The 14873-nt window shown below is 45.3% G+C and overlaps 1 protein-coding gene across 1 annotated transcript in view; it reads left to right on the plus strand.

Moving 5' to 3' along the window:
* The first annotated feature begins 4401 nt into the window (after positions 1-4401).
* The window catches only part of TTC39B (tetratricopeptide repeat domain 39B), a 106637-nt gene continuing 96165 nt past the window's right edge, over positions 4402-14873 (plus strand). The window contains exon 1 of the mRNA XM_044272250.1: positions 4402-4581. Coding sequence (XP_044128185.1) covers positions 4540-4581 — 42 coding nt within the window. The 5' untranslated portion in view covers positions 4402-4539. The remainder of the gene's footprint in view (positions 4582-14873) is intronic.

The following is a 14873-nucleotide window of genomic DNA, read 5'->3' on the forward strand; positions in this document are numbered from 1 at the left end:
ATGACGCCGTGCGCTCCTGCTTTCAACAGGATGCCAGGCCGTGTTACCACGGACCGCTCTCGGCCGAGCAACACGGCCGTGTGCATTCGGCCTTAGATAAAGTGTTTAGGTTAATATCTGACTATCATTATCTCACATGCGCTAATTCTGAAATATACCCATAAAACTTCTTGATTACTGTGGAAATATAGTCAGATTACAGCTAGATGTTGCACCCCTCGTCTATGTGGAAGGTGACTCAAAACCCTGGGTGTCCAATGTCACGGCTCACAAATTATACAAATTGTATCCAGAATGAGAAACTACACTCAGAAGGCTGAAAATCAAATTAGGTTTATTGAGCATTGTGAGAGATGAGAATCCATTTTGTATAAACATGTCCTCCATCTTGGACATATGTGGAAAAATGAATTAGCCAGCTATGAAGACATGGCAGTTTCTGTGTATAGATCGCTACAAGGCCAAGGTAAGCAGCTCGGACATACAAGACAGAGTTATGGTCTTTCTGAGTTTCGGGATGCCCTGCTAATGAGAACTAACTGAGATAAGATGCTGCAGAAACGTTTTAATTATTAGAAGTTTTTAACCATTTTATACTAATTCTGTTAGCATGAAGTATTGCCTTTTATGAATAACCAATCAAATCATTAGTTTCGCTTTCCACCCCTTTGGTGGTGTGCCAGATTTGTCTATGCTTATCTGTAGTGCAGGGGCGTAGCGTGGGGGGGGGCCGGAGGGGCCGTTGCCCCGGGCGCCAAATTGCAGGGGGCGCCAGGCAGCCGAAATTTCAATGAGGGCTACGGGAGCCTATGGCTCCCGTCCCCTCCGTTATGCCCCATAGGCTTCAGGCCTAGTGGCCTGAAGCCTATAAGGCAGTAGAGCGATGCAGGACTCGGTCACGATAACCTCACTGTGACCTCCTGCGTCGGGTCTCGCGAGATGACGCGATGACGCGGCGCAGGAAGGCACAGTGAGGCATTCGTGACCGCCTGCGGCGGGAACAAGCAGGGATGGAGATGGGTAAGTATTTTTTTTTTATGTTACCTTTCCTAATTGCAGTGCAGAGGCTCTGGGGGCAGTATGGGGGGTGGGAGAGGACTGGAGCAGAAAGGCTATGGCATTGGCATAGTAATAAGAGGGGGACATTATATTAGCAAAGAGGGTGCCAGTACATTAATAACAAAGAGGGGGCCAGTACATTAGCAAAGAGGGGGCCAGTACATTAATAACAAAGAGGGGGACATTACATTAGCAAAGAGGGGGCCAGTACATTATTAATAAAAAGGGGGGCATTATATTAATAATAAAGAGGGGGCCAGTACATTACTATTAATGTAATGACCCCCTCTTCATTATTAATGTAATGACCCCCTCTTTATTATTAATGTAATGACCCCCTCTTTGTTATTAATGTAATGACCCCCTCTTTATTAATATAATGACCCCCCTCTTTATTATTAATATAATGACCCCCTCTTTGTTATTAATGTAATTGCCCCCTCTTTGTTATTAATGTCATGACCCCCTCTTTATTATTAATGTAATGACCCCCTCTTTGTTATTAATGTAATGGCCCCTCTTTGCTAATATAATGGCCCCCTCTTTATTATTAATGCAATGGCCCCCTCGTTGTTATTAATATAATGGCCCCCTCTTTATTATTAATGTAATGGCCCCTCTTTATTATTAATGTACTGGCCCCCTCTTTGCTAATATAATGGCCCCCTCTTTATTATTAATGTAATGGCCCCTCTTTATTATTAATGTACTGGCCCCCTCTTTGCTAATATAATGGCCCCCTCTTTATTATTAATGTAATGGCCCCTCTTTATTATTAATCTACTGGCCCCCTCTTTGCTAATATAATGGCCCCCTCTTTATTATTAATGTAATGGCCCCTCTTTGTTATTAATATAATGACCCCCTCTTTATTATTAATGTAATGGCCCCTCTTTGTTATTAATGTCATGACCCCCTCTTTATTATTAATATAATGACCCCCTCTTTATTATTAATGTAATGGCCCCTCTTTGCTAATATAATGTTCCCCTCTTTTTATTAATGTAATGGCCCCCTCGTTGTTATTAATATAATGGCCCCCTCTTTATTATTAATATAATGGCCCCCTCTTTATTATTAATGTAATGGCCCCTCTTTATTATTAATGTACTGGCCCCCTCTTTGTTATTAAAGAGGGGGCCAGTACATTAATAATAAAGAGGGGGCCATTATAATATACAGGGGGAATAATATTATGGGGAATGAAAGCTATCTGTCTGGCTCTAGCTCAGTATTGGGGGGCAGCAGGTGTTGAGACACCAGGAAGGAGAGCATGATAGTAAAGTGAGGAACCTAAATTTTTTTCGGTGAAACTCTGCAGAGACGAGAAGCGGCTGAAAGAAGTTATCATGGCGGTCTTATCTCTGAATGAAGACGTCGAGGAGAGTCTACATCACAGGAGACGTCACTGGATGTAACAGGTATGGTGCGGTATTCTACTGTAATAATAATGTCCATCCACATATCTGTTTCACAGTAGGGTTGGGGGAGGAGATTGAGAATATGGCCCACCCTGCCGCATTCTGGCCCCAGACTTCAGGTCACACTGTGTGTGTTCTGAATTCTGGGGGCCTGGGGTAGGCGCGGGGGGGGGGGGGGGGGCGCAATTTTTGGCTTGCCCCGGGTGCTGGCAACCCACGCTACGCCACTGCTGTAGTGTTATAAAGATGTATACTTGTATGGAATAATCTGAGAGAGAACTTGATTCAGCGGTGTGTCTGTGTCAGCTCCCTCTGAGCACCCATACACAAAACTTCACAGTATCACCAGAATACAAAACCGGAAGCAATGTTGTAGGCGCGGACATTGCAGCGGCTAGCGGTGTAATTACAGCCCCGCCATCCCCATTCACTTCAGTTAGACTCTGTTTGCTCCTTCCCATTGAAGTGAATAGGTTTGGCTTCTTGTAATTACAACTGCTCGCCACTGCAATTTTTGCCCCCCACCCGCTTTTGGCCCACAATAAGGTCTCATGCACACAGCCGTTGGCATATTGCGGCCTGCAAACAGCAGGTCCGCAATATGCGGGCACCGACCGTGTGCTCCCCGCATCACGAATGCGGACACATTCACTTGGAACTCCACTACGGAGTGCTTCCGTGGTGTTTCTGTCCGTGCCTCTGCACCGCAATAAAATAGAATTTGTTCTATTTTTTTGCGGTGCGGACGAATGACAAACCCATTCAAGTTGATCCGTCCCGGCCGCTGCCTGTGCATTGGGGACAGCAAATTGCGGTCCTCAATGCACGGAACGGCCATGTGCATGAGGCCTAAGGGCTCATTCAGACAGCCATATGAATGAGTCTGCATTCGTTCTGCAATTTTGCGGAACTGGTGCGGATCCATTCATTTCAATGGGGCTGCAAAAGATTCAGACAGCACACCATGGTCTATCCGCATCCGTGGTTCCGTTTCCGCCAAAAAAAAAAAAACAGAGCATATCCTATTCCACGTCCTCAATCGAGGACAAGAATAGGCATTTTCTATAATAGTTGCGACCATGTGCGGATCCGCAAATGGGCCGGTCGTGTAAATGCGCCCTAAGGGTGGGTTCACATCAGCGTTATGTATTCCGTTATGGATTTCTGTTCTAACATGGTTATAACAGAAAATAACGGAATCCATAAGACGGAAGTCAAAACGGAAGCCTTTAAGAGGCATTCCGGTTTAATCCTTCATAATACAAGTCTATGGGCAGCATAACGGATCCATTTATGCAGGAGTCCAGTCCTGCATAACGGAAACCAGGACGGAGCCGTTCTGCTGCCCATAGACTTGTATTATGACGGAATGCAAAATGGAAGCCTTTAAGAGGCATTCCGTCTTAATAGAAGTCTATGGGAATCATAACGGATCCATTGCCGCTATGCAGAACGGAGAAAAAAGTACTGGCGACAGGACTTTGTTTTCCGTCTTGCATAACGGGAACCAGACGGATCCGTTATGATTCCCATAGACTTCTATTATGATGGAATGCCTCTTAAAGGCTTCCGTTTTGACTCCCATCTTATGGATTCCGTGCCATAACGGAATACATAACGCTAGTGTGAACCCACCCTGAGGGAAATGAAACTGGAGTGTGAACTCGGCCTGATTAATGCCATTTGCTGGAGTGACACGGCCCCTGGACCTGCTCTGCACGGGTTCTCCTCCTATGGGGAGGCAGCCAGTGAGCGGTCTGCTGTGGGCGCGGAGCCCTCGCTGCCATGGTTACAGGTGTCTGTAGCGCACCAAGCTGGAGCCACGGCACGGTCGGCTCGTAAATGTTTTATTGGGGGGCGTGTCCGGAGGAGACCTCGCTGCTCATTGGCCGGACGGCGAGGGGCGGCGCTAAGTAAACCAGATCCCGGCAGTGTTCAGACTATGAGAAGCCCGGGGTAGCCTCTGACGGTTCACCTGCCCAGCAGCGAGTGTGAGGGGCTGCAGCGAGAGCCTGCCGGAGGAAGGAACCCCCGCCCGTCACCGGCCAGCCGAGGAAACATGGCGTTTGTGAGCAATGGACTAGCGGGCGAGGCGGCTGAGGTATGTGCGGGAGCAGGCTCTGACTCCATATATGTGTGGGTGTTCTGTTACCGTGACACATGTCACCTATTCCCCTCATAGTGACGCTGCCCTGTGTGTGAGTCATGCTAACAGGTGTAGTGGATGCGGTTACTATGGCGACGGCAGACTCCTGTCCTGAAGATGGCCATGTTCATGACCTGGAAGATGACTTATACCTTTAGTAATGGAGAGCAGGTCCCCCAGCATCTGATTCCATGGTCACAGAGCCTGCTGCCATTGTAATCCTATCCTTTTGAAGTCAGTGTTGAGGATCATGGTGTGACCTTCCGGCGCCTGTCCCTTCTGTAGGGTGCCCTAAAGTGTATAGCCTTCCTATGACCCACAGAAAGAGAGTGGACGCTGGCCATAAGAGCTGCCAATCCGACAGGGATCTTCCATGTTACAAATGGCCGCCAGTATTTCTTTCCAGTAACATAAATGATCATGGCTGTCAGACTGCTCCACATGGATGGTTAAATAAGAGGCGCCTTACTGCGCACACCGCCAGCTCCACAGGTGTACACTGACGTGTATACCGCCCAGCTGCTCCTCCAGATCTCGCAGGGGATGGAGATGTCGTGTCTAATCATCTGGGAGCAGTTTTTCCTCTGATGATGGGAGATGTCAGGGCGGTCTGTCTGCCTGCCCTGCTCTGGGATGGAATCGCTGATTCTTTTTCACTTTTCTAGTTTTCAGCCATGTGTATAAATAAACCAGGGGGGGCGCATACAAAACGCATTACGTAGAAGCAGTGGGCGACGCTGCTGCTCTCTTCTGAAGAACACGGATCTATTTTCTATTTCACCAAAGCCATAAGGAAAATCAAACTAAATGTTCTTCACTGACAGAGTGTTTTCAGTATCTCTGCTGTCATTGAATGGAAGCTTGACTGCTGATTAATATAAATATACAGCGTCTGACTGGGCTGCCAAGGGCTATCAGTAAAATGTATTTTGGTGGCCCACCGTACGGATACATTCCAATATTACCTGCTCACACAGCAGCAGGACGCTACCAGATGATTGAATACGGGGGTCCCTGCAGGGACTTTGAGAAGAGAACACTGGTAGCTTTGCTGTACACCTAGAAGTCATCTCAGCTCTGGGTTCACATCCGCAGCAAGGGTCTCGCGATCCACATCACTTTGAGTAAACGGATCACCTCTCCAGATGGGCAAGCAGTGGTATTGAAAATAGAAGTTTGTTCAGATAAAATCCATTGTACACTATTTAGTGTTTAAACAATTGTATTAAAGAAAAAAAAAAAATAGCTACTACCGAGGCTGGATCCAGTCTAAGGTATCTTATTTAGGATAGCGAAGAGGGGGGGACCAGCCCCTACCTGAGCTACACAGGATCTACGGACTGTTAATTGCTATCCGGTATAAAAATGCCTCCTACTGGATCGAACGCAGGCACAAGGGATTTCCTTTTTTTTTTATATAAAAATGCCTCACTAAACACTTGTAAACCACACCAGAATTTTATGGCTTTTTTTTTTGCCAAAAAAGACTGTGTATGGCAGCGCCCTTAGGCAGCCTGCCCATGTTACAGATTACATGGCTTTTTTTTTTTTTCCATGCAGATTTTTCATACGGAAAAACCGCAGCTTAATAGAGTACCATCAAAGTAAAGGAGATGAGACACATCTCACATGCGCTCTGCGCGGATTTTGAAATCCACAGCATGCAATTGTTTCTGCACTGAAAAGTGTGAGATTGGGGCAAAACTGCAACAAATTCCACAAGTAATACATGCAGATTGTGGTGCGGAAACACTGAAGGAAATTCTGTTTGTAACCGTGCACCCAAGCGTACGTTTGCACAAAAAACTCCTCAGCATTAGGGCTCGTTCACACGACCGTATGTCTTTTTCAGTGTTTTGTGGGCCGTTTTTCCCGGATCCGTTTTCCCGTTATTGGTGTGTGTGTTTAATTTTTTATTTTTTCCAATAGTGTTTCCGGTTCCGTTTTTCTGGCGTATAAAGTAATTACACTGTGCATAACCTTTTCAATAGCTGGTTCCACAAAAAACTGAACGGATACGGAAGACATATGGAGTACATTCTGTATGTGTTCTGTTTTTTTTTTTTTTTTTGCGGACCCATTGACTTCAATGGAGCCGCGGAATGTGATTTGCGGGCAATAATAGGACATGTTCTATCTTTCAACGGAACGGAAATACAAAAACGGAATGCATACGGAGTACATTCCACTTTTTTTTTTTTTTTTTTTTTTGGTTGGCGGAACCATTGAAATGAATGGTACCATATATGGAACGCGAAAAACGGCCCGTATACAGAACGCAAAAAACGTTAGTGTGAACAAGCCCTAAGGCTACCTGCACAGTGTTTTTCCAGCATGGATTTTTATGGAGAAGAAAAGTAGAGTAATGGCTCATTCACACAAAGGTGTGCTGCCCGTTGCCATATTGCAGACTGCATTTGTGGATGCGCAATACACGGGCACTGTTCCGTGTGCATTCTGCATCACGGATGCGGACCCATTCACTTCAATGGGTCCACAAATCCAGAGATGCGGAATGGAACACTATGGAGTGCTTTCTGGGGTTCTGTGCCTCCGCACACCGCAAAAAGATTGCGCTATCTTTTTGCGGTGTGCGATCTTTTTGCGGAACGGACGGATTGCGGACCCATTCAAGTGAATGGGTCTGCGATCCCCATGCGGCTACCCCACGGTCCACAACACAGGCTTCACACGGTCAGGTGAACAGGCCCTAATACAGTAACAGGAAAGTGAGATTTGACAAATGTCATGTACACTGTATATTTTCTGTGTAGATTTTGAAATGCGCAGCATGTCAATGGTTTCTGTGGATTTTGGTGCACATTTGGAACGGAAACGCACGAAAATTCTGTTTGTATATACGTGTCTGTGTGCGGTGTTATTAGGGTATGGACACTGTCAGATTTCCTCATGCAGTTTGGAAGCCAATATCGGGAATGGGTCATAAAAGGAGAGAAAGTATAAAGGACAGATACAACTTCTCCTGGTCTTGGCCTCAAAAAAAGGCATCAATAAACCTGATGGTGGGGCCGCTTAGGGTGCCACACTTAGGAGATACAGGTGGCTTGTACAGGCGCTCCGCCTCATCAGGGCTATTTTATATGGTGCCTTTCAATAAAGTTAAAGGGTGTTATCCTATGATTAACATAAAAAAAAAAAAAAAATCTGACATCATATAGTATATGAAAATCTTTCTAGCACAGCTAGAACTGGCCCTGTACTTCACATGGATCCAGAGATCTCCCCATTCAATGATCAGCTAGATTTATATCAAGCTGGCCGCTCAAGGGGAGTGTCTTTTCTGCTGCAGCTAAGGGGCGTGTCTCAGCTCTGCCTATCACAGCTCAGGGGGCGTGTCTCAGCTCAGGAGGCAGCTAAGGATGAAACTGAGCATGTGCGGCCATCTCATTGAGCAGGACAAAGAAATAAAACAGCAGGTAGTGCTATACAGATACATTTTATTGAACAACTCAATAGCTATACTACATTTTTAATTAGATGATGTCGTTTCTGAAGAAACCACGGGCTGTTGGCTTGAAAATGCTAGAGCCCCAGGGGAACGGAGGATGGGATTGCTTAACAAAGCACAAGCAACCTTCTGGGCTATGGGCTGAAGAAGTGTGCAAAGTTTCAAAATTGTACTCCTAAAACTGTGGGAGAAGTAGCACTCTATCGAAAATCATAGAGAGAAATTTGATTGGTCGTTGGTGGCTCCACCCACTTTTTTTCTAACCTTGAAATGGAAACATCCAATGACCACACATATTTGACATCAATAATGTGAGAATGGCAGCATTTTTAGTTTTTGCCAATTAAATCTATCAAAAAAATCTGATTGGGTGTTTTTGGCTCCGCCCACTTTTTAAATTTGCATTCCCGTCACCCAGTATCTGAATGTACCAAGTTTGAAGATCCTGCCATTAACAGTGTAAGAATGGCAGCAATTTAAATATTCCCATTGAATAGCACTAGGTAACATTTGATTGGCTGTTTTAAGCTTCGCCCAGTTTTCCAAATTTTAAGCCGTCACCCAGTCATGGTCTGTGCCAAGATTGGGGTCTCTGGCTTTAAAACTGTGAGACTGGCAGCATTTGAAAGTTTTACATTCAAGTCAATAGGTGAAATCTGATTGGCTGTTTTAGACTCCACCCACTTCCCCAACATTTTTAGAATTATTGCATTTAATGTGTAAAAATGGCAGCAGTTTTATTGTGAAATTTGATTGGTTGGTGGCTCCACCCACTTTTTCTAACTTTGAAGTGAAAACACCCAATGACCACATTTGTGATATTTGAGGTCTATAACCTCAATAATGTGAGAATGGCAGCATTTTTAGTTTTTCCCCTTTTAAATCAATCTGGTTGTTTTTGGCCCTGCCCACTTTTTAGATTTTTAATCCCAGTCCTCCAGTGACCAACTGTGCCAAGTTTGAGTACCCTGCCATTAACAGTCTAAGAGCAGCGGCAGTTTTACAATTTCCCATTTAAACAAATGGCTGAAATTTGATTGGCTGTTGTAGACTCCACCCACTTTTTATACATTTCAACCCCAGTGACCTATGGTGCCAAGTTTGGGTATTCTGGCTTAAATACTGTCAGAATGACAGCAATACAAATTTTCTCATTGAAGTCAATATGGAAAATCTGGTTGGTTGTTTGTGGCTCCGCCCACTTTTTAGAGTCCCCAAAATGTCACAGAAATTTTCAGGTTGACCCCATGACTAAGTGACCCAAGTTTGGCGAGTTTAACTTCAAAGCTGTACAAGTGGCAAAAGTTTACAATTTTACAGTGAAAGTCTATGACAAAAAGTGGGATCTTCAGGGGGCCGCCCCAGGGGCCCGCAGGGTGGGATCGGTTAACAAAGCACAAGCAACCTACTCGGGTATGTGCCGAACAAGTATGCCAAGTTTGGTAATTGTACTCCTACAACGGTGGGAGGAGTAGCATATAGAAAATAGCTACATTTTCGTTGGCCGTTGCTAGCTCCGCCCACTTTGGGTGTCCCCTCAAAATTCACCCTTTTTATCCTGGTTGAAACCAATAGTGGTCAGAGTTTGTGGAGTGTAGCTTCAAAACTGTGTGAGCGGGAGCGATTTTGAAATTTTTTCCTGTCAATGGCAAAAAAAGGGGTCTTCGGTGGTCCGCTGCAGGGGCCCGGAGGGTGGGATTGCTTATTAAAGCACAAGCAACTTGCCTCACTATAGGTCGAAGAAGTGTGGAAAGTTTGGCGTTTGTAACCCCAAAACTGTAGGAGGAGTAGCGTATAGAAAAAGGGGGCGGAGAAGAATAATAAAACGGAAGAGCGGTGCGTGACGGAAGAGCAGGATGCTACAGGCTTCTTCAAGCCAACGTAATATGCGGTTACAAAAGTATTCAGATCCAGGTGCTGTTTGGAAACTTTAGAATAGTTTTTTGTGGGAAAACCCCTTTAAGTGACAGAATTGTAAAAAGAAATCTCTTGTGTCGTTAGACCTTTTCGGAGGATTGACATTATAGTGAAATATACCAACATATGTCCATACACAAATAGAACAAATGTAAGTATGTGTATGAATAAACATTCATTAACCCCTTCAAGACCCTGCCAATTTTCACCTTCTGGACTCCTAATTTTACATATGACACGTGTCACTTTATGTGGTGATAACTTTAAAACGCTTTTGCTTATCCAGGCTAATCTGAGATTGTTTTCTCGTGACACATTGTACTTCATGACACTGGTAAAATTGAGTCAAAATATTTTATTTATAAAAAAAAAAAAAAATACCAAATTTACAAAATTGTGAAAATTTCACAATTTTCTAAATTTTAATTTTCTCTGCTTTCAAAACAGATAGTGATACCTCCTAAAATAGTTATTACTTTACATTTCCCATATGTCTACTTCATGTTAGGATCACTTTGTAAATGACAATTTCTTTTTTTGGGATGTTAGAAGGCTTCAGTTTAGAAGCAAATCTTAAAGTGTAACGGCCATTTCACTACCAAAAATTTAAATTCCTAACCTATGTGATGCTGAAGGCAAGATATTTATGAAGCTGCATTTTTCAGCTAATTTTATCTTTCTGATGTCTGTATTCAGTCCTTAGCAACCATATTTCTCTGTACCTCTATTTTAGCAACTTCCTAAGATGTCCTCTGCTGCTCTTCCTGTGATGATCTTTGCCTTTCCTTGAGGCCATCCTGTATTTTCCTCACTTCCCATAAGCCCTTGCTCTCCTCACATGAACTAGCAGGAGCAATCACAATGCAGATAACTCCCCACAGTACCCAGAGCAGTGTGTATCCTCACATACAGCTAACCAGAGACAAGCCCTGCAATTACATTTAATCAGTAAGCATTTCTTTTAACCCCTTAACAGCCAGCTGTCCCTCATTTCTCTTCCAGACTGACGGAGGGGGGCTGCTTATATCTCTGGTTTGGTACCATATGGGCTTTGTACTGTCTGAAAGCTGACATTCCAAGCTTTCAGACAATACCAGAATTACATAAATCTGTTCAGTACATTTTTTTTGATCGCTTGGTATTACACTTTTTGTGATTTTTGTTTTTTACACTGTTTTTAATTTTTTTTACAGTGTTCACTCGAGGGGTTAGGTCATGTGATATTTTTATACAGCAGGCTTTTACGGACGCGGTGATACCTATTTGTATACTTTTTTAGTATACCGCATTTTTGAAACAAAAAAATCATGTTTTAGTCTCTCTAGGGGAGTAGCTATAGGGGATGCAGAGGTAGCAGTCGCTACTTGGCCCTTGTTCCACATAAGAAGACACCAGTATTATAGAAAGTGCATGCTGGGAGGGCTCTGTTATAGATTTTGGCCCAGAATCTTCAGGTTACACCTCCGACTGGAGGGAAGAGGTTAGGTGAAAGAATTTGGCATTGGGGTGGGGGGGCATTACAATTTTTGCCTCAGATAGCATGAAGTCTATGTGCTCCCCTGCCCTTTGCCACAAAGCACTGAGGGAAGGGGGGCCCAAGCTGAACTCTTGCACCAGGGCCCATGAGCCTTAACTACGCCCCCGAGTGTCTCCATGGTCTGAGAGCCATAGTGTTGTGTTTTTATTTTATTTATTTTTTTACTTGAAACTTTAATTTGTTTATTATATCCGCAATGCACGGGCACCGACCGTGGGCCAGCCACATGCGGATCACGAAACCATTCACTTCAATGGCGTCCGCGATCCATCTGTTCCGCAAAAATATAGAACAAGATCTCCTGGGCTTCCGTAGCTGGCAGGCTCCGATGCCTGTGTAAAGCATTGGATCTGCCATGGCAACCATCAGCCCACTACCAGCACAGCGTGGGGGGCCGATGGAGTCAGAGGGATCCCCCTCCCTCTGTAAACTTTGCACATGCCACGGTCAGCGCTGACCGCAGCATGTGAAAGGGTTAATCCGCCGGCATCACCGCATATAGCGATGCAGCAGGGGCCCGGCTATTAGTAATAGCCGGTTCCGTGCTGCTGATCGGGCGTGTGCAGCTCTTGATCCCATAACGTACGCGCACGTGAGGATGCGGTGCAGCACCACATTCCCCCATGTACATGTATGTGATTTTGCGTGAAGGGGTTAAAGGGCATCTGTCAGCAGATTTGTAGCTATAGAACTAACTGACCTATTACATGTGCACTTGGCAGCTGAAGGCATCTTTGCTGGATTCAAGTTCATACCTGCCTGCTATACTGAAATGAGCCTCTAGGAAAAAACAAAGGCGTTGCCGTTACACCTAGAGGATCTGCTCTCTATACAGTTTCCACGTCCTCTGCACTTTGATAGAGCAGGGCAGTAAAAATGTCATCACATCTGGTGCTGTGAATCAGGGTGGAGAGGATGCAGCAGTTGTATAGAGAGCGGAGCATCTAGGTGTAATAGTAACGCCCCCGTTGCTCCTAGAAGCTCATTGGCATATAATAAAACATAATTTTTCTCAGCAATGCGGGCACATATGAACATGGGACTAACACAGATGCCTTAAGCTGCCAAGTGCACATGTAACAGGTCAGCCAGTTTCATAGGTACACACTCATTCTGTCAGGAGGAATCCCGGCCGGGTTTCCACGGTCCGCTCTCGGCCGCGGAACACGGCCGTGTGCATGAGGCCTTAGGATGGGGAAAAAAGGAAAAAGGTCTAGTCATTCTGGAGCATCGAACACCAGGTCCCATTGCTTCCGAACTCGGTCGAATTTATTCACCGAGGCGAGCAAAGTGGCCGACAAATGCTCGAGGCGTCTGACTTCCAGTATGCTAGTGATGAGTTCAGCCCGCGACGGGCAGTCTGTCCGTTTCCAAAATCTAGCGAGTGAACGCCTGGCCGCAGTCAGAACGTAATAAATATTTTATGAGGTATCCCCTTCTGTTTTAAAACCAGCTCACAGCCTGGGAGAAAAAAAACCTCAGAGGCTGTGAGCTATGCGCTGCGATTGGCCAGCGCTGCAGCCTAGGAGGAGGAGACTCCCACAGGACAAGGGCAGACTCCGCCTACTATAACCAAGAGTCCTGAGTCTCCGCCTACTATAACTTACAGAGCGAAGATACCGCAGGACATAACGGGAGAACGGAGCGGCACCCAGGGATAATAGTAAGTGCAGTGAGATCCCTGGGCGCAGCTGTATGTGTCAGCATACTTAGTTCACAATGTTTTTCCAGGTGAAAGGTCCTCTTTAACCACCTCCGGACCGCCTAACGCACGGATGCGTCCGGAAGGTGGTTGATTCATTCCTCCTGGACGCATCCGTGCGTCATCTCGCGATAGCCGAAATTTCCTGTGAACGCGCGCACACAGGGGCGCGCGTTCACAGGAATGGAAGGTAAGCGAGTGGATCTCCAGCCTGCCAGCGGCGATCGTTCGCTGGCAGGCTGGAGATGTGATTTATTTATTTATTTTTTTAAACCCCTAACAGGTATATTAGACGCTGTTTTGATAACGGCGTCTAATATACCTGCTACCTGGTCCTCTGGTGGTCCCTTTTGTTTGGATCGACCACCAGAGGACACGGGCAGCTCAGTAAAGTACCACAAAACGCTACACTACACCCCCCCCTGTCACCTATTAACCCCTTATGAACCCCTGATCACCCCATATAGACTCCCTGATCACCCCCCTGTCATTGATCACCCCCGTCAGGCTCCATTCAGAGGTCCGTATGATTTTTACGGATCCACGGATTCATGGATCGGATCCGCAAAACGCATACGGACGTCTGAATGGAGCCTTACAGGGGGGTGATCACCTCATATACACTCCCTGATCACCCCCCTGTCATTGATCACCCCCCTGTAAGGCTCCATTCAGATGTCCGTATGTGTTTTGCGGATCCGATCCGTGGATCCGTAAAAATCATACGGACGTCTGAACGGAGCCTTACAGGGGGGTGATCAATGACAGGGGGGTGATCAGGGAGTCTATATGGGTGATCACCCCCCTGTCATTGATCACCCCCTGTAAGGCTACATTCAGACATTTTTTTTGGGCCCAAGTTAGCGGAATTTTTATTTTTTATTTTTTTTCCTTACAAAGTCTCATATTCCACTAACTTGTGTCAAAAAAACTCACATCTCACATGAACTCACCATACCCCTCACGGAATCCAAATGCGTAAATTTTTTTAGACATTTATATTCCAGACTTCTTCTCACGCTTTAGGGCCCCTAAAATGCCAGGGCAGTATAAATACCCCATTTCAGAAAGAAGACACCCCAAGGTATTCCGTGAGGGGCATATTGAGTCCATGAAAGATTGAAATTTTTGTCCCAAGTTAGCGGAAAGTGAGACTTTGTGAGAAAATACCAAAAAAATCAATTTCCGCTAACTTGTGCCAAAAAAATAAAATTCTAGGAACTCGCCATGCCCCTCATTGAATACCTTGGGGTGTCTTCTTTCCAAAGTGGGGTCACATGTGGGGTATTTATACTGCCCTGGCATTTTAAGGGGCCCGAAAGCGTGAGAAGAAGTCTGGGATCCAAATGTCTAAAAATGCCCTCCTAAAAGGAATTTGGGCCGCTTTGCACATCTAGGCTGCAAAAAAGTGTCACACATGTGGTATCGCCGTACTCAGGAGAAGTTGGGGAATGTGTTTTGGGGTGTCATTTTACATATACCCATGCTGGGTGAGAGAAATATCTTGGTCAAATGCCAACTTTGTATAAAAAAAATGAGAAAAGTTGTCTTTTGCCAAGATATTTCTCTCACCCAGCATGGGTATATGTAAAATGACACCCCAAAACACATTCCCCAACTTC

This window comes from Bufo gargarizans, chromosome 1 (genome assembly GCF_014858855.1).
Source record: "Bufo gargarizans isolate SCDJY-AF-19 chromosome 1, ASM1485885v1, whole genome shotgun sequence".
Lineage (NCBI taxonomy): Eukaryota > Metazoa > Chordata > Amphibia > Anura > Bufonidae > Bufo > Bufo gargarizans.